The 19,552-nt window shown below is 44.8% G+C and overlaps 5 protein-coding genes across 5 annotated transcripts; 3 read left to right on the forward strand and 2 right to left on the reverse strand.

The window, feature by feature from the left end:
* The first annotated feature begins 10,506 nt into the window (after positions 1–10,506).
* Positions 10,507–10,968, forward strand: LOC124373684 (histone H2A). The gene has a single exon (XM_046832034.1). The coding sequence runs from the start codon at positions 10,527–10,529 to the stop codon at positions 10,899–10,901; it is 375 nt and encodes a 124-aa protein (XP_046687990.1). The 5' UTR covers positions 10,507–10,526; the 3' UTR covers positions 10,902–10,968.
* Positions 10,969–13,766: 2,798 nt separating this feature from the next.
* LOC124373686 (histone H2B) lies at positions 13,767–14,211 on the reverse strand. The gene has a single exon (XM_046832036.1). The coding sequence runs from the start codon at positions 14,169–14,171 to the stop codon at positions 13,800–13,802; it is 372 nt and encodes a 123-aa protein (XP_046687992.1). The 5' UTR covers positions 14,172–14,211; the 3' UTR covers positions 13,767–13,799.
* A 164-nt stretch (positions 14,212–14,375) lies between these two features.
* On the forward strand, positions 14,376–14,750 carry LOC124373677 (histone H2A). The gene has a single exon (XM_046832027.1). It carries the CDS (start codon positions 14,376–14,378, stop codon positions 14,748–14,750), a length of 375 nt encoding a protein of 124 aa, XP_046687983.1.
* Positions 14,751–17,638: 2,888 nt separating this feature from the next.
* Positions 17,639–18,010, reverse strand: LOC124373678 (histone H2B). The gene has a single exon (XM_046832028.1). It carries the CDS (start codon positions 18,008–18,010, stop codon positions 17,639–17,641), a length of 372 nt encoding a protein of 123 aa, XP_046687984.1.
* Positions 18,011–18,214: 204 nt separating this feature from the next.
* On the forward strand, positions 18,215–18,589 carry LOC124373680 (histone H2A). The gene has a single exon (XM_046832029.1). The coding sequence runs from the start codon at positions 18,215–18,217 to the stop codon at positions 18,587–18,589; it is 375 nt and encodes a 124-aa protein (XP_046687985.1).
* Positions 18,590–19,552: the final 963 nt, after the last annotated feature.

Here is a 19,552-nt window from a genome sequence, read left to right on the forward strand (position 1 = left end):
GAGGTAGGAGCGGAGGAGATGTACCATGGTGGGGGGAACTGGTGAATCTGCAAGTTTGTACAGGAGCCCCTTCGTGCCCATACTCTGTTCGAACGCTCTGCTGACATCTAGAAATACTGCAACTGAGCACAGGTTGTAGTTCATGTGTTGTCAGCCAGCATGTTCACAACGCGAACTAGTTGTTGAGTCGTCGAATGATCTCTCCTGAATCCGAACTGCTCTGGCCGGATGAAGTCATTTAGGTAGGGAACTAATCTGGAAAGGAGAAGCTTCTCGAAGAGCTTAGAGATAGTGGGGAGGAGTGATATGGGGCGGAAGTTCTGTGGGAACAGGCGGGATTTTCCAGGTTTGGGAATGAGAATGACTTTGGCCACCTTCCAGCTAGCCGGGAAGTGATGCAATCGGACGGCGCTGTTGAACTTACTAACCAGGCAATTCAGCAGTGATTGCAGGGGCAGCGAGTAGGGCTCTGTTACCAAATTCTATCCAGTCCGGGGAGCTTTCCTCGGTTTGGATTTTTTGATGAACGCCTCTACTTCCTCCAGGGTGAACTGCTCCAGCTCCTCCTCAGGCTCCATACTGAAGTAGTGTTCAAGAGTTTCCTCCACGTGCTCGCAGTGGTCCTCATTGTAGATGTCTGCGTTTGGCCTGAACTGTTCCTCCATGGTGTCAGCAAAGGGCCTCTGCTTTGTCCATGGCGGAATAGGCCAGGCCTCGCTGTCCGTGGAGGGGCTGGTTGGTCGGTTTCTCGCTGCGCAAGATCTTCGCCGTTTTCCAAGCGCTGCCGTCCTCCAACTCCAGGCCAGAGAGATAGGAGTTCCACGTCTCGGTCCTGTAGTCGAACAGCATCCGCTTGACGATGTTACCACTGGGCGTTGAAGGCTCGTTTAGCAACTGGCTGCCGGGGTTAGTTGCCAGATGCGTCGCAGGCGTCTTCGTTTGTCCACCGCGGCTCGGATGATGGCAGGCAGTGCTGATCTGGTGTGCGGGGGGCGACCAGGTCGAGGACGCTTCCACCAAGCTGTCCGAGATTGCGGTGTGCAATTCTGAAACATAGACGTTCAAGCTCGTTGGGGCGTCGCTGCTGGGGGTGGGGGCTGGAGTCGTTCGCTCAGGAGGCCACTGTAGCGTTCCCAGTCCGTCCTAACTGACAAGCCAGTGGGTGGAGTTTTTGAGACTGGGGATGTGGCTATTGTCGCCAGTACGGGGTAGGTGGTCAGATGACAGGTCGTTGGCTACGCTTAAAGTCCACCTGATGTTGGAGTTCCTTGAACAGGAAGAGGTCCAGCACGTCAGGGAGGGCGTTGAGTCGCGGTGGGTAATACGTGGGGTCTACAGGTGCTTACCAACCTGCGTATCCTCCCGCTGATCCACGTAGTCTCGAAGGCGTCGTCCCTTGGTGTTTGGCCTTCTGCTGTGCCACGACGCGTGCTTGGCATTTAAGTCCCCGCCAATGATGACAGAGTTCTCCATAGCCAAACAGGGCGTCTAGCTCAGCCGGGCGAAGCACTGCGTTCGGAGCGCAGTAAGCAGAGAAGATGTGTATCTCGGCTTCCACTTGCATTCACCGCTATTCCTGTGGACTCGAGGTCAGTAGTGGCGACGGTTGATGGGTCTGTGCACAACTCTCCGGTGGACCAGGATGGCAGTGCCTCCGCCAGGGTTTCTTCTTCCACGCGGTGGCCTGTCCGTCCGGTATGTTTGGTAGCCTGGAATGTTGAACACAGAGCCGGGCTGAAGGTGTGTTTCCGTTAGGAGCAGCACATCCACGTCGTGGTCGGTGGCAAACAAGTGGAGTTCATTTTTTCGGGGACATCACTCCATTCGCATTCCAGACAACCAGTCTTAAGTGTCTATCCATGGGACCAGGAGTTCCTGGAATGAGACAAGAATGGCTGCAAGCAGCTCATTGGGTGTTTTGCTGGTGTCGGTCACGATTGTGGACTAATGTCGATATCCACTTGAACACTGCCGCGTGGGACAAGTATCCCGGCTGATTAGGTGTCTCATCAGCAGTGCTGCTCCGTTGAGTAGGTTGGTATGCAGTGTGGTGTCTATCTGCAGGTGCAGGCTGGGTTTCCCTTGTCCGCTCTTCTGCCTCTTCGGCCTTCTCCTCTTCATCGCGGTTTACACGGCTGCTTGATGGCTTACGGCGGCCGGAAAACTACCTCTATTTCTCCTCCTCTGCGGTTTGGGGGCTTGGGGGATGGCCATATCCAGGGGTGCTGTAGGTGCAGCTGGGGCTGCAGGTGCAGCTGGGGCTTCAGGAGCTGCAGTAGCTTGGGGGGGGGATTGGCGGCAGTTGAGCTCTGTGCGGCGGGGATTGATGGCTCTGCCCGAGATTCGGGTGCTGCATTGCTCGGTTTTGAGGTGCCGGCGTGTCAGGGCGGAGCCGCGGGCTGGCTAGCACATCCGCGTACCTACGGCCTGCGATGTGGTTTGTAGGGCGGATCTGCGGTTTTCCTGCGGTCGGGCGTGGAGCTGGACCTCTCTGTTGGCGTTTGTGGTGCCTCTCGGCGGTGTAGCGCGCCCAGGGCGCGTTTGTGCGCCGCGCAGCCCCTGTAGCTCGCAGGGTGGTGGTCGCCTCCACAGTTGGCACATTTGCACCGGTTCTCCTTAGGCAGCGTGCAGGACTTGACCTCATGGCCTCCTCCACACCTGACGCAGCGTGCTGGTAGGTGACAGTTCCTGGAACTGTGGTTAAATTGTTGGCAGTTGAAACACTGCGGCAGTCCTTGCCTTGGCGCGAATTGGCCTCACAGTGATTTCTGACGCCCAACAGTTGAGTCAGCTGCCAGATCTGAGTCCAGCTGCCAGTCTTCTTGAAACGAATGTAGAAAACTATTCGTTTGGTGGCGACCAGCCTGGTCACGGCGCTGGAGTGGAGCGACGTGGGTTGGAGTGAAAACCTAGGTCGCGGAGCTCATCTGCAATGTCCTCAGTGGCGGTCCAGGCAGGCAGCCCCCTGACAACTGTCTTCAGTTCCTGCTCCTCTCGTAGGACTGAAGGTGTGGAAGGACAGCTTGGAGTCCAGCAGTTCCCTCTGCGCGGTCCTGAAGCATAGCTCGCTGGAGCACAGGATATGTAGGGCGGGTGCCTACATATATATTTAGCTTCAAATTGGCAGCCAGCGTCCCTTAGCCGGCGAAAAAAGCGGCGTCCACGCGGTTACGCCTTGGACAACTAAAGGAGGGATCCTTTGTTTGCGGCGCTCGCCGACAGCAGGTTCTCGTGCCTGTGGAATTGTGCAGGCGTTTGATGAGCTGGAGGCGTTTGAGGCGCGTCTCCCTCTCTTCCTGGTGTGCACGGCCTGCCATTGTTCGTCTTCACCGTTGTGCGGATCGGAGGTGGCCGGCGCGTCTTCACTGGGGTGGGGTTCTACTTCCATCTCGGAGTAGTGTAGTTAGTCCCGCCAGGCAGGGCAGCGGTGTTGGTAGGCGCTGATTATTGATCGGTGGGTGGGTGGGCGGGCGGGAGCCCCGCCACAGGTACCGTTAGCTTCCGCTAGCTACGGACCACGTGGCGACAAAGAATGCTTACACACTAACAATTGATATAATACCTAACAGTTATAATGGGTTGATCTTACAAACTATTGTATATACACACAAACTTAACATCACTGTTAACAATTCTTAAGCGGAATAAAATTACTAGAATACTATAATATAATATGTTGAGTATTAAGAGTAATAAATAAATAAAGAATATCAATAAGTAAACACGAGGCGCTTAGCCAAAGGACAAGTCCTATGCTATTACACTATAATAATATAATATTAATAATAATTACAATTCTATTTAACAATTATGTTATGATAATAGAGTTTCTTGCTGCATTTAGGAAATTATTTAGTCCATGATTAATTTCGGCTAATGTCTCGGATGCAGGCAAACTGATTCACTGTGTTGAGATATTTGTGTAAAAACAAGTTTACTAAACTAACACACAGGCAGGGCAGCGGCGCGTGTAGGCGCCGAGTATTGATCGGTTGTTGGGCGGGCGGGCGGGAGTACCGTTACAAGTACCGTTAGCTTCCGCTGGCTCCGGACCACGTGGCGACCAAGAATGTTTTGCACACTTACAGTTGGTGTATTGGTTATCTTACAAACTACTACACTGTACAAAAAACTTAGCTAACATTGTTAACAATTCATATGTGTATTAATAACAAGACTACAATAATAAATATGTTAATTAATGAGAATGATAAATAAACACGTTGCGTTCCGCCAAAAGGCAAGTCTGGTGTTATTACACTACGTAAATAACAAGTTTAGTAACACTATTTGATAATTGTTTATAGTGTGCAAATAGGATTTAGTTCCGACAGAGTTCCATGTGGGACAAACACTAAACTTCTCCTTATAAAAGGGAATAGTTAAGGGCAGGCAGAACAAAAGTCTAAAATAAATATAATAGTTGGGAAAAATTGTTAGTTTGTAAAGTACTAATGTTAGAAACTCACAAATAGCAGGGCAGCGATGAATGGTTAATCCAAAAAACAGCACAGCGCCACACTAACACATGGTGTCACTAGGAAATAGGCACAATTTTTAAACAACACTGTGAGTAAACCACAAACAAGGCACGAACTGAGCGGAGCGAAAGCGCGGCACGTCCGAGGCAGTACGGCGGGTGAGACGAGAGTGAGTATAGGCCCAAATTCTAAAAAAGGCTCTAAGCTGGATATCTGGCGTCGCGCGAGCGCGACCAATAGGGTGGCAGCTCGAACGCGATTGGCCGCGCTCGCGCGACGCCCAAATTCGAGGTAACCCCGAATTTCAGGCCACGGCTTCATGCCGTTTCACCCGCCGTACTGCTCGGACGTGCCGCGCTGTCGCTCCGTTCTTGCTTTGTTTCCGCTCAGTTTGTGCTGTGCTTTGTTTTTGTGCGTGCCTAGTTTGTCTCTAGTGACACTAATTAAAACTCTGTGTTGTGAAGTGCCTATTTGATATTGGATACCACATTTTGCCGTTCTTCGGGTGGTGAGATCTAATAGTATTAGTTACTTTTAATTAACACATCACACCTGTACTGACCATTAAGGTGTTTGATTTGTTCTACAGGTCAAAGTCCACATTAAATTGAAAACTTGTGTTTATGCAGGATAACTCCGCAGTAAACCAAAATGTATCTTAGTAAAACAAGCAGCTTCATTTTAATATTTGCTAGTACAAAAAATTACTTTTACACTTTTGCATACTAGTTTGTATTGTTTTTGACTTGTTCTCTACAATTCATTATTAACTAGGAATTTGTGTCTTTGCAGATGTAAGTTCTGCTGTTTTAAAGCAAATTCTAATAGTAAATAATCAACAATACATCGTGTAATAAATCTTAGTGCATTATTTGCATTATTTGATACGTTTGAACAATAATTTTGTTCTGATTTATACATACAAATTAGTTTTTAATAGTTTTTAATAGATTATTATTGTTTTGACACCTCAGTAAATTTATAATAATCCCTTTTAGGAACTTTAATACAGTTTCCACTAGAGTTACTGAATTTATATAAACAAACTAGATAAAAGGTTCAACAGCTACTGTGTCACAGCTGGTAAATAAGTCGCTGTACTAAATTCAATTAAAACTGTTGCTCACTGTACTCGCAAATTTTATTAAAATTTAAAACACTGTGATTTGTTTGCAATGTACTAAAATGTTTTGATACCTGTGTACCTAGCATACATAAACTATCATATTAGATAAGTTCTAAGGTACTTGTTAACCAAGCAGATTAGGTGACCACGTGCTCAGACGACCACGTGCTCCGCGAGGCCGGAAACTAACGGTACAGGCCTAACGGTACTCCCGGCCCGCCGACACCGATCAATAACCAGCGCGCCTGCGACCCCGCGCTCTCAATAGAGCCTTTGTAACGCCGCCGCCCTGCCTGGCGGGACTTCCCCAGCCAGTCGGGCCCCTTTGTTGTATTGTTTGCAGGATGGAAGTGGAATCCGAGCCACATGCCGCCACCGAGCTAACTACCGCCGACCCGTCCAACGGAGATGAATCGTGGCAGTCCGTCCAACCAAGAAAACGAGGGAGACGGGCCTCCACGTCATCTGAATCTTCAACATGAAAATTTTGTCCCAGCGCAAAACATTCTGGAAATACTGTTGGAGAGCGCCGCCAGCCGCGGCATACCGCCGATCATCATTCAAGGAGTGACTGCCTGGACATCCCTCTTACGCCGCCTTAAAAGTGCTGGCTGCAATTTTGAGGCGAAATATGTGGGCACCCGACTGCACATTTTATGTAAAAGCGAGTTCTGTTTTAGAAACGGCACAACGCGAACTTCTGGACGCCAAGCTCGCCTTCCACACCTTCAGTCTGAAGGAAGAACAAGAGCTGAAGACAGTTAATCAGGGGACTTCCGGCATGGACGTCACCTGAGGACATAGCGGAGGATCTTCCGCGACCAGGGGTACACTCCTACACATGTCGCACCCCTCCAACGCCGCGACCAGGCTGGTCGCCATCAAACCAACAGCTTCTATGTGCGTTTCAGGAAAACAGTAGCTGGGGCGAAAATATGGCAGCTCACAGCACTACTGGGAGTAAGAGTATCGGTGGACCAGTTCACGCCGAGGAGAGGACTGCGCAGTGCTACAACTGCCAGCAGTTCAATCACAGCTCGAGGAACTGCCACCTCCCAGCACGCTGTGTCAGATGTGGAGGAGCCACAACGTAACAAATTGCACCTTGCCAAAAGACAGCAGGTGCAAATGCACTAATTTGTGGTGGAGAGCACCCCGCGAGCTACAGGGGCTGCGGAGCGCATAAACGGGCCCTGGGCGCGCTGCACCGCCGCGAGGCGCCGCAGCGGCGCTCGGGCACCGCCACTGCTGCGCGACCGGTCACTGGGCAGCACGTGCCCCACCACCTGTTAATGTTTCTGCCCGCAGATTATGCCGATGTACTAGCCGCCCCCAGGCTCCGTCCGGACCAACCCATTCCACAACAGACACCAGCTGCAGCACCCGTAGCTCCGGCCCACACAAACACTACAATTGCTCCTGCTCCTGCTCCCAGAAAGCAGAGAGCCGCAAAGGCAGCAGCCACAGAGCCGGAAGCCGCAGCCCCACCTGCCTCAGCTGCCTCAGCCTCAACCACCGCTACTCAGCAGAGAAGGCCGAGGGCCCGCTCAAACCGCCGTAGCATAACTAACAAGCAAGTCTCTGTTACAGTTCACTCGCAGGAGAAAGAGAAAGTGGTGGAACCAATGGAGGAACAAACCCCAGCGGCAACCACAACCAACACCTCGGCGGAATCAAAGGACAGGAATCCCAACTGCGAGCCTACCTCACAGCCAAAGGGCTTCCTGTCCCACGACGCTGTCCTTAAGTGGATAACCTCCCTAATTTCAATAGTATCCGACAGCAAAAAAAACTCCTAGCGAGTTGCTTGCTGCCATATTAATGTCATTCCAGGAACTCCTCTCCAATGGATAGACGCCTAAAAATTGTCACCTGGAACGCGAACGGCGTAGCGACGCGGAGAAACGAACTCCATCTATTTGCAGCTGATCACGAACGTCGACTTATTACTTCTAACGGAAACACACCTGCAACCCGCCACTGTATTCAATGTTCCAGGTTACCAAACCTACCGGACCGATAGACCGCCACGTGGCCCAAAGGAATCCCGGGGGAGGAACAGCTATCTTGGTTCACAGGAGAGTTGTGCACCGCCAAGGTCCACGCCGCTACTAATGACCTCGAGTCCACCGGCATTGCCGTCAATGCTGGTGGCTCCTCAGGTATGTGTGTTCGCAGCTTACTCCGCGCCGTCGCTGTCCTCCGCCCTGACGAGCTTGACATCTTGCTCGGCAGCGGGAACACTGTAATAAATAGGTGGTGACCTCAATGCCAAGCACCAGTCATGGCATAGCAGGCGGATGAACACCAAGGGCCGAAGACTTCACAACTAGTTTTAGATAGAGGTGACACGATTGTAGCCGCGCCTGTGGACCCTACGCACTATCCGACGAGGCTCAACGCACTTCCTGATGTCATAGATGTGTTTCTGTTTAAGGAACTACAGCATCATGTGGAAGTGCGAGTGGCAGATGACTTATCGTCTGACCATGTACCCGTCATAGCAGTTCTAGCGACGACTCCAGCTTCAAGGATTCCTTCAATGGGCACCTCAATCAGAACTAACTGGGAGGTGTACAGCCGTATCCTGAGCGAGCAACTGCAGCCCCCAGCGAACAGCCACTAATCCAAAATGCCCTAGACATCATATGTTTCAGACTTGAACTCAGCAGTCACGGATGCTCTGGCGGCGGCCTCACGACCTGGACGTCCAAAAAACACCAGGGTCGGCCTTTGCCTGCCATCATTAGGATGGCTGTAGACAAAAGGAGGCGTCTTCGTCGAATATGGCAGAGAACGCGACATCCGGCTACCAAACGGGCCTTCAACGTGCAGTGCAGCATTGTCAAACAGATGTTGTATGATACAGGACAGAGACCTGGAACTCATACCTTTCTAGTCTTGAGCATAGAGGATGGCAGTGCCTGGAAGACTGCAAAAATCCTGAGGAGCGAGAAATCCACGCACCAGCCCCTGCACGGTCAACAAGGACTTGTTTACTCTGCTACTGACAAGGCCGAAGCTTTTGCAGATACGATGGAGGAGCAATTCAGCCCGAATGCGGATATTTATGACGACGACCACTGCGAACACGTCGAGAGCAACACTAAACAATTTTTTTGTTACAGCTCCCGACATCGAGATAGAGCCGATTACTCTTGATGAGCTACAAGCCACCATCAAGAAATCGAAACCGCGCAAAGCCCCCGGACTAGATGGAGTTGGATCCAGGGCACTCCTTGCAGCTCCTATAGCCCTGTTAATGTGCTTGGTTACAGTGTTCAACGACGCTATTCGACTACAACACTTTCCCACCAGCTGGAAGGTCGCTAAAGTCATCCTTATTCCCAAGCCCGGGAAATCCAGGACTATTCCCACAAAAACTTCCGCCCCATCTCACTCCTTTCGTCCATCTCAAAAATTTTTGAGAGACTCCTCCTATCGCCGCATTGCTCCTTTCCTGGACGGCTTTATCCGACCTGAACAGTTTGGCTTCAGGCGCGACCACTCGACAACCCCAACAGCTGGTACGTGTTGTCAACATGCTGGTGGACAACGCCAATTTTAAATCTGTGCTCTGTTGCAGTGTTCCTGGACGTCAGCAAAGCATTTGACAAGGTCTGGCATGAGGGCCTGCTCTACAAGCTGGCAAACTCACCGGTGCCCCCCTGCATAACACACCTCATCCGTCCTATCTGACTGGCCGCTCATTCCGCATTTGTGTAGATGGAGAGCTGTCCTCAGAGAGAGCGATCGAAGCAGGCGTCCCCCCAAGGGCAGCGTCCTGGGACCAGTGCTGTACCTCGTTTACACTAATGACAATGCCACTGGTCCCCAGAGTAACGCTATCTCTGTATGCCGATGATGCCATGTTTCTGTGCAGGAGCTTTCAACCGATGCGTGCCGCTGACGTCATGCAACAGCAAATGGATCTTCTCTCCCCCTGGCTAGAGAAATGGCGTATCCGCATAAACACTGACAAGAGCACAGCTGTTTGTTTCAGAAAGCGCCGTAGGATGCCGCGCGAAGACTCCCGCCGCCTGTGACACTTGATGACGAGCCGATTGCTTGGAAGGAACAAGCTAAATATCTTGGTGTTACGCTTGATTCCAGATTAAACTTCGGTCCTCACGCGAAAAGGAAAAGCAGTTTAGAGGCCAAGCGGATCGCAGGATCAATAGGTCCTCTAATTAACCGTAGATCACCCCCTACCAATGGGTGCAAAAGTCTCCATCTTCTAGCTGTTGTCAGATCACTAATGATGTATGCTTGCACAGCTTGGTGGTCAAACTGCAGCCGCTCAAACCGAAAAGCCCTGGAAAACCATCCAATCCAAGGCCCTCGCTCCATCACTCGCCAACCATGGTTCGTCCGCAACGAAACAATAAGGAATTCGTTACAGAACCCAACTCTAGACGTCTTCGCGAGGATAACTTCAGAAAAATTCTTCGAGGCAGTTGCAGCATCGGAACATCCCCACATCGCAGCCATCGCAGAGCCGTACGCCGGACCAGACGACTACAGACGACGACCGGCCACAATTCTGGACGACCCTCCGTAAAAGAATACTCATCCCAAGGATGAAGCCGCGATCCCAATCCTGGGACGTAACCAGCAAAATCACACTAACAAAATTTTTTGTTTCAGAACACAACAATCTAATTAGGCCAAATTAATAGTTATGTTTTCAGAGCTTCCTCTACAGTCAGTGGACCTAGGGTCCAGGTGCTGTACGGCCACGACAGGACGTGGCAGCAGAGTGGTTTAGTGGGTAAAAATCCCACATAACTGGGACGCCAGTACCTTTTGAAGGTTCCCTCTGCTTAACAAAAAAAAAAAAAAAAAAAAAAAAAAAAAAAAAAAAAAAAAAAAAAAAAACGGCTTTCTATCTGTATCCCCGCAACCGAGTACAGCGCAACATGTCAGGACGAGGCAAAGGCGGTAAAGTGAAGGGAAAGGCAAAGTCCCGCTCGTCCAGGGCCGGTCTACAGTTCCCGGTCGGCAGGATCCACCGTCTGCTCCGCAAGGGCAACTACGCCGAGCGAGTGGGTGCCGGAGCTCCGGTCTACCTGGCCGCCGTCATGGAGTATCTCGCCGCCGAGGTTCTCGAGTTGGCCGGTAACGCGGCCCGTGACAACAAGAAGACCAGGATCATTCCCCGTCACCTTCAGCTGGCCATCAGGAATGACGAGGAGCTGAACAAGCTCCTGTCCGGTGTCACCATCGCCCAGGGAGGTGTACTGCCAAACATCCAGGCCGTGCTCCTGCCCAAGAAGACCGAGAAGAAGGCCTAAGTCGCCCGCCAGCGCGCGACACAAAGCCGCCCGCCCGGCTCCCACAAACGGCCTTTTTAAAGGCCACCACAATATCACTCGTTTTCACGTTTTACGACTTTAATAATCCTATTTCTCACTCTTGTCGTATATTTCCGACATGTATCTAGTAATTACTATGCTAATTAATAGTAAAACTGTCATTATTACCATCACAAATTACATAAAAATTTAATAATGTACACGAATATATAACACTTTTTGCCAATTGATGTTATCGAATAATAACAGTTTATTCAAATACTAAACAGTGTGCGTAAATTTATATCTATTTATAACTAATTACTGGTCTTCAAAATATATATATATATATATATATATATATATATATTTATTTATATTAATAATTAACACATTTAACTGTACACTTTAAATAGTTGTTTTCACTCTAATTAACTGTATAAAATAAAAAATATCACTTCTCTTTATTGTCTATTATACAATCTTAACTTAAATTCACCGTCTTTGTCATTTTATAATTAGTTTTAAACACGAAATCTAAACCTTTTCTCTCTAATTTAGTCGTTTTACAGCATATTTCTGTGGCTAGAAAACCAATCACTTGTACATTGATTTATTATTAAACTTTTTCTTTTATTTTGTTACAGTAATCGTTTACATTATCATCAATTTTATTTGCAAATATCATTTATATTTATATATATTAATCCTACTTACTACAGCGAATTCACTGTGTTTACAAATTAAAACTGTTTGCTATTGTTCTTTCGGTATTATTATAAAGAGCAGATTGATTTTCTATTCTTTTCCTGTATTACGAACTTCTGTCAACCTCCGACCGCTCGCGATTTTCACTGGAACTATGTTAACAGTTCAGTTAACAGTGTAGTATTGTTTATATATTATAGCAAAAAACAACAATGATTCAGTTTACAATAATTATTATTTTATATTCAAAGTGTGATATAAATTCCAAATGTCGCATAGAATAGTAAGTTGATAGTGATAAATTTTGTTAATTACAAGCACTGTCAACCCCACATATTGCGATATTCACTGGAATATGTTAACAGTTTACATTTAGTTTGTAGTCATAGTGATTTGCAACAAATAAAAATCACTTATTCAGTTATAAATATACTTTATACGTGTATAGTTCAATAATTTTAAAGGTCGTTTAGTAAATTTGAAAAATAGAAGAATCAGCGAATATTCGGTGATTGTAACGAAGTAAATATGTAAATTTGCTGTTATCCACGCTAATTAAATTTAACGTAATTAGTTGTAAACGGATAAAAACGTGGATTAAATATCAGTGATAAACGCGCGCCGCTTGATCTGGGCTTGGAGTTTGCAAGCTCGAGTAAATTTTTTTTCTAAAAGAGCAAGCAGCGCGAAGCGCTGCGCAGCGGGCAAGCATCGCGTGATCTGACAAATTCTGAAAATTTTGTTAAATTCAGAATAGTAGGCTATACTGTTTTAAACGTGTTTCATTACTAATTTGTGTTTTTTTTTTTTTTCGTACGGAAATTAATAAACTCGTAAACTTAATCTAATAAACGTAATCTAACTTATATAAATTAAAATAGAGAATGCGGGAACATACTGGAAAATGCCCATTTTAAACTTAAAGTACACTGACTTGGATCACATTACAGTGGTATGAATCAAGCAATCGCAATCAGGTTCGCTAGACCGAGCAGATTTACACTTGTTAACAGACAACTCTCTGGCGCTACAGCTACAGGACTCGGATCTGCAGTATATCCACTAACCTCACATGTCTGTTTTATATGTATTTTCTACGTTATTCCTTTTTATTTTCAAATTTACAACCTGTCCAGGTATCGACAATTGTAAGTAAACCGTCGTTGACAACTCTATTTCACCGTATTAACTAGAAACCGGGAGAATTATCAATGTTAACGGATACGTACACTCTGATTGGTCGAATAGTGACCGACCAATCAAGTCAAGCCACCTCCTACCTATATAAGCGTGTGTTAACAGTTCACCGTATATATTCTATCTCCACGCACATGCGCACTGTACACTAGATGACTTTATCACACGATTTCACCTGTTAAATACCGTTTTAAAACGTTAAAACTGTATTTAACGTATATCTTGTTGTAATCTAAATCGACCTGTACTTACAACTAGTGGTATTTCGATAAAATATAAATTTTCAAGAGTAACTTTCGGCTCTTATATTGAAGTGTATATAAAACATTACGAATACTATGAATAACGAACGATCAGATCAATTGGGCGATTACCGTATTTGTAAATTTAATGTTTAAAGTTTAAAGATTGTATTTAAACATAACTTAAATAGGTAATTTCAATATAAAACAAGTCGAGAGTTGCTTGTTTTAGCCAACATAATAACACAATTCCAATGTTTACACAACTAAAAGCGGTAAAATAAGCGAAAATTACAAGTTATGTTTAATCAGAGTTCAACGGTTCTTGGTTAATATTAGAAGTCATGTGTATAAAACATGACAGAAACTATGGTTTTCGATCGAATTGCAATTGACGTATTTTTTTTTTTTTTTTTTTTTTTTTTATTGTAAACTCAATGTTTGTTTTAAAAAAATAAATAAATAAACAGAAAATTATACAATTTTACAGTGAAATCGGACTATGTTTAAAAAAAAAGAAAAAAGGAATTGTAAAATTCCTGGAATAAAATATTTATGACAAGCACAAAGTCATAAATTTGGTATTTTCGATAGAAAATATAGTCGAGAGCGACTTGAAACAACCAGTTTTACATCGGTTTTACAACTATAAGCGGTAAAATAAGCGAAAACGAACGAGTTATTGGTGGCCTTTAGAAAGGCCGTTTGTGCGGAGCGGGCTCGCTCGTTGCGGCTGGCGCTGCCGGCCGGCTTACTTGGAGCTGGTGTACTTGGTCACGGCCTTGGTACCCTCGCTCACGGCGTGCTTGGCCAACTCGCCGGGCAACAGGAGCCTGACGGCGGTCTGGATCTCCCGCGACGTGATGGTCGACCGCTTGTTGTAGTGGGCCAGGCGGGAAGCTTCGGCGGCTATGCGCTCGAATATGTCGTTCACGAAGCTGTTCATGATGGACATGGCCTTGCTGGAGACGCCGGTGTCGGGGTGGACCTGTTTCAGCACCTTGTAGATGTAGATGGCATAACTCTCCTTCCTCCTGCGCTTCTTCTTCTTGTCGCCCTTGGTGATGTTCTTCTGGGCCTTGCCGGCCTTCTTGACGGCTTTTCCGCTCGCTTTCGGTGGCATCCTGAGTCGCTGGTTTGTACCGGGAGTATAGGCCAAAATTCTAAAAAAGGCTCTAAGCTGGATATCTGGCGTCGCGCGAGCGCGACCAATAGGGTGGCAGCTCGAACGCGATTGGCCGCGCTCGCGCGACGCCCAAATTCGAGGTAACCCCGAATTTCAGGCCACGGCTTCTATCTGTATCCCCGCAACCGAGTACAGCGCAACATGTCAGGACGAGGCAAAGGCGGTAAAGTGAAGGGAAAGGCAAAGTCCCGCTCGTCCAGGGCCGGTCTACAGTTCCCGGTCGGCAGGATCCACCGTCTGCTCCGCAAGGGCAACTACGCCGAGCGAGTGGGTGCCGGAGCTCCGGTCTACCTGGCCGCCGTCATGGAGTATCTCGCCGCCGAGGTTCTCGAGTTGGCCGGTAACGCGGCCCGTGACAACAAGAAGACCAGGATCATTCCCCGTCACCTTCAGCTGGCCATCAGGAATGACGAGGAGCTGAACAAGCTCCTGTCCGGTGTCACCATCGCCCAGGGAGGTGTACTGCCAAACATCCAGGCCGTGCTCCTGCCCAAGAAGACCGAGAAGAAGGCCTAAGTCGCCCGCCAGCGCGCGACACAAAGCCGCCCGCCCGGCTCCCACAAACGGCCTTTTTAAAGGCCACCACAATATCACTCGTTTTCACGTTTTACGACTTTAATAATCCTATTTCTCACTCTTGTCGTATATTTCCGACATGTATCTAGTAATTACTATGCTAATTAATAGTAAAACTGTCATTATTACCATCACAAATTACATAAAAATTTAATAATGTACACGAATATATAACACTTTTTGCCAATTGATGTTATCGAATAATAACAGTTTATTCAAATACTAAACAGTGTGCGTAAATTTTATATCTATTTATAACTAATTACTGGTCTTCAAAATATATATATATATATATATATTTATTTATATTAATAATTAACACATTTAACTGTACACTTTAAATAGTTGTTTTCACTCTAATTAACTGTATAAAATAAAAAATATCACTTCTCTTTATTGTCTATTATACAATCTTAACTTAAATTCACCGTCTTTGTCATTTTATAATTAGTTTTAAACACGAAATCTAAACCTTTTCTCTCTAATTTAGTCGTTTTACAGCATATTTCTGTGGCTAGAAAACCAATCACTTGTACATTGATTTATTATTAAACTTTTTCTTTTATTTTGTTACAGTAATCGTTTACATTATCATCAATTTTATTTGCAAATATCATTTATATTTATATATATTAATCCTACTTACTACAGCGAATTCACTGTGTTTACAAATTAAAACTGTTTGCTATTGTTCTTTCGGTATTATTATAAAGAGCAGATTGATTTTCTATTCTTTTCCTGTATTACGAACTTCTGTCAACCTCCGACCGCTCGCGATTTTCACTGGAACTATGTTAACAGTTCAGTTAACAGTGTAGTATTGTTTATATATTATAGCAAAAAACAACAATGATTCAGTTTACAATAATTATTATTTTATATTCAAAGTGTGATATAAATTCCAAATGTCGCATAGAATAGTAAGTTGATAGTGATAAATTTTGTTAATTACAAGCACTGTCAACCCCACATATTGCGATATTCACTGGTATATGTTAACAGTTTACATTTAGTTTGTAGTCATAGTGATTTGCAACAAATAAAAATCACTTATTCAGTTATAAATATACTTTATACGTGGCATAGTTCAATAATTTTAAAGGTCGTTTAGTAAATTTGAAAAATAGAAGAATCAGCGAATATTCGGTGATTGTAACGAAGTAAATATGTAAATTTGCTGTTATCCACGCTAATTAAATTTAACGTAATTAGTTGTAAACGGATAAAAACGTGGATTAAATATCAGTGATAAACGCGCGCCGCTTGATCTGAGCTTGGAGTTTGCAAGCTCGAGTAAATTTTTTTTCTAAAAGAGCAAGCAGCGCGAAGCGCTGCGCAGCGGGCAAGCATCGCGTGATCTGACAAATTCTGAAAATTTTGTTAAATTCAGAATAGTAGGCTATACTGTTTTAAACGTGTTTCATTACTAATTTGTGTTTTTTTTTTTTTTTCGTACGGAAATTAATAAACTCGTAAACTTAATCTAATAAACGTAATCTAACTTATATAAATTAAAATAGAGAATGCGGGAACATACTGGAAAATGCCCATTTTAAACTTAAAGTACACTGACTTGGATCACATTACAGTGGTATGAATCAAGCAATCGCAATCAGGTTCGCTAGACCGAGCAGATTTACACTTGTTAACAGACAACTCTCTGGCGCTACAGCTACAGGACTCGGATCTGCAGTATATCCACTCACCTGTCTGTTTTATATGTATTTTCTACGTTATTCCTTTTTATTTTCAAATTTACAACCTGTCCAGGTATCGACAATTGTAAGTAAACCGTCGTTGACAACTCTATTTCACCGTATTAACTAGAAACCGGGAGAATTATCAATGTTAACGGATACGTACACTCTGATTGGTCGAATAGTGACCGACCAATCAAGTCAAGCCACCTCCTACCTATATAAGCGTGTGTTAACAGTTCACCGTATATATTCTATCTCCACGCACATGCGCACTGTACACTAGATGACTTTATCACACGATTTCACCTGTTAAATACCGTTTTAAAACGTTAAAACTGTATTTAACGTATATCTTGTTGTAATCTAAATCGACCTGTACTTACAACTAGTGGTATTTCGATAAAATATAAATTTTCAAGAGTAACTTTCGGCTCTTATATTGAAGTGTATATAAAACATTACGAATACTATGAATAACGAACGATCAGATCAATTGGGCGATTACCGTATTTGTAAATTTAATGTTTAAAGTTTAAAGATTGTATTTAAACATAACTTAAACAGGTAATTTCAATATAAAACAAGTCGAGAGTTGCTTGTTTTAGCCAACATAATAACACAATTCCAATGTTTACACAACTAAAAGCGGTAAAATAAGCGAAAATTACAAGTTATGTTTAATCAGAGTTCAACGGTTCTTGGTTAATATTAGAAGTCATGTGTATAAAACATGACAGAAACTATGGTTTTCGATCGAATTGCAATTGACGTATTTTTTTTTTTTTTTTTTTTTTTTTTTTTTTTATTGTAAACTCAATGTTTGTTTGAAAAAAAAAAAATAAATAAACAGAAAATTATACAATTTTACAGTGAAATCGGACTATGTTTAAAAAGAAAAAAAAAAAAAAGGAATTGTAAAATTCCTGGAATAAAATATTTATGACAAGCACAAAGTCATAAATTTGGTATTTTCGATAGAAAATATAGTCGAGAGCGACTTGAAACAACCAGTTTTACATCGGTTTTACAACTATAAGCGGTAAAATAAGCGAAAACGAACGAGTTATTGGTGGCCTTTAGAAAGGCCGTTTGTGCGGAGCGGGCTCGCTCGTTGCGGCGCTGGCCGGCTTACTTGGAGCTGGTGTACTTGGTCACGGCCTTGGTACCCTCGCTCACGGCGTGCTTGGCCAACTCGCCGGGCAACAGGAGCCTGACGGCGGTCTGGATCTCCCGCGACGTGATGGTCGACCGCTTGTTGTAGTGGGCCAGGCGGGAAGCTTCGGCGGCTATGCGCTCGAATATGTCGTTCACGAAGCTGTTCATGATGGACATGGCCTTGCTGGAGACGCCGGTGTCGGGGTGGACCTGTTTCAGTACCTTGTAGATGTAGATGGCATAACTCTCCTTCCTCCTGCGCTTCTTCTTCTTATCGCCCTTGGTGATGTTCTTCTGGGCCTTGCCGGCCTTCTTGACGGCTTTTCCGCTCGCTTTCGGTGGCATCCTGAGTCGCTGGTTTGTACCGGGAGTATAGGCCAAAATTCTAAAAAAGGCTCTAAGCTGGATATCTGGCGTCGCGCGAGCGCGACCAATAGGGTGGCAGCTCGAACGCGATTGGCCGCGCTCGCGCGACGCCCAAATTCGAGGTAACCCCGAATTTCAGGCCACGGCTTCTATCTGTATCCCCGCAACCGAGTACAGCGCAACATGTCAGGACGAGGCAAAGGCGGTAAAGTGAAGGGAAAGGCAAAGTCCCGCTCGTCCAGGGCCGGTCTACAGTTCCCGGTCGGCAGGATCCACCGTCTGCTCCGCAAGGGCAACTACGCCGAGCGAGTGGGTGCCGGAGCTCCGGTCTACCTGGCCGCCGTCATGGAGTATCTCGCCGCCGAGGTTCTCGAGTTGGCCGGTAACGCGGCCCGTGACAACAAGAAGACCAGGATCATTCCCCGTCACCTTCAGCTGGCCATCAGGAATGACGAGGAGCTGAACAAGCTCCTGTCCGGTGTCACCATCGCCCAGGGAGGTGTACTGCCAAACATCCAGGCCGTGCTCCTGCCCAAGAAGACCGAGAAGAAGGCCTAAGTCGCCCGCCAGCGCGCGACACAAAGCCGCCCGCCCGGCTCCCACAAACGGCCTTTTTAAAGGCCACCACAATATCACTCGTTTTCACGTTTTACGACTTTAATAATCCTATTTCTCACTCTTGTCGTATATTTCCGACATGTATCTAGTAATTACTATGCTAATTAATAGTAAAACTGTCATTATTACCATCACAAATTACATAAAAATTTAATAATGTACACGAATATATAACACTTTTTGCCAATTGATGTTATCGAATAATAACAGTTTATTCAAATACTAAACAGTGTGCGTAAATTTTATATCTATTTATAACTAATTACTGGTCTTCAAAATATATATATATATATATATATATATATATATATTTATTTATATTAATAATTAACACATTTAACTGTACACTTTAAATAGTTGTTTTCACTCTAATTAACTGTATAAAATAAAAAATATCACTTCTCTTTATTGTCTATTATACAATCTTAACTTAAATTCACCGTCTTTGTCATTTTATAATTAGTTTTAAACACGAAATCTAAACCTTTTCTCTCTAATTTAGTCGTTTTACAGCATATTTCTGTGGCTAGAAAACCAATCACTTGTACATTGATTTATTATTAAACTTTTTCTTTTATTTTGTTACAGTAATCGTTTACATTATCATCAATTTTATTTGCAAATATCATTTATATTTATATATATTAATCCTACTTACTACAGCGAATTCACTGTGTTTACAAATTAAAACTGTTTGCTATTGTTCTTTCGGTATTATTATAAAGAGCAGATTGATTTTCTATTCTTTTCCTGTATTACGAACTTCTGTCAACCTCCGACCGCTCGCGATTTTCACTGGAACTATGTTAACAGTTCAGTTAACAGTGTAGTATTGTTTATATATTATAGCAAAAAACAACAATGATTCAGTTTACAATAATTATTATTTTATATTCAAAGTGT

This window comes from Homalodisca vitripennis, unplaced genomic scaffold, assembly GCF_021130785.1.
Source record: "Homalodisca vitripennis isolate AUS2020 unplaced genomic scaffold, UT_GWSS_2.1 ScUCBcl_5812;HRSCAF=12722, whole genome shotgun sequence".
Classification (NCBI taxonomy): Eukaryota; Metazoa; Arthropoda; class Insecta; order Hemiptera; family Cicadellidae; genus Homalodisca; species Homalodisca vitripennis.

Excerpts from the sequence above, each read along its gene's own strand:
- LOC124373686 (XM_046832036.1), bottom strand. The coding sequence starts at position 14,171 with ATGCCACCGAAAGCGAGCGGAAAAGCCGTCAAGAAGGCCGGCAAGGCC.
- LOC124373684 (XM_046832034.1), top strand. The coding sequence starts at position 10,527 with ATGTCAGGACGAGGCAAAGGCGGTAAAGTGAAGGGAAAGGCAAAGTCC.
- LOC124373678 (XM_046832028.1), bottom strand. The coding sequence starts at position 18,010 with ATGCCACCGAAAGCGAGCGGAAAAGCCGTCAAGAAGGCCGGCAAGGCC.
- LOC124373680 (XM_046832029.1), top strand. The coding sequence starts at position 18,215 with ATGTCAGGACGAGGCAAAGGCGGTAAAGTGAAGGGAAAGGCAAAGTCC.
- LOC124373677 (XM_046832027.1), top strand. The coding sequence starts at position 14,376 with ATGTCAGGACGAGGCAAAGGCGGTAAAGTGAAGGGAAAGGCAAAGTCC.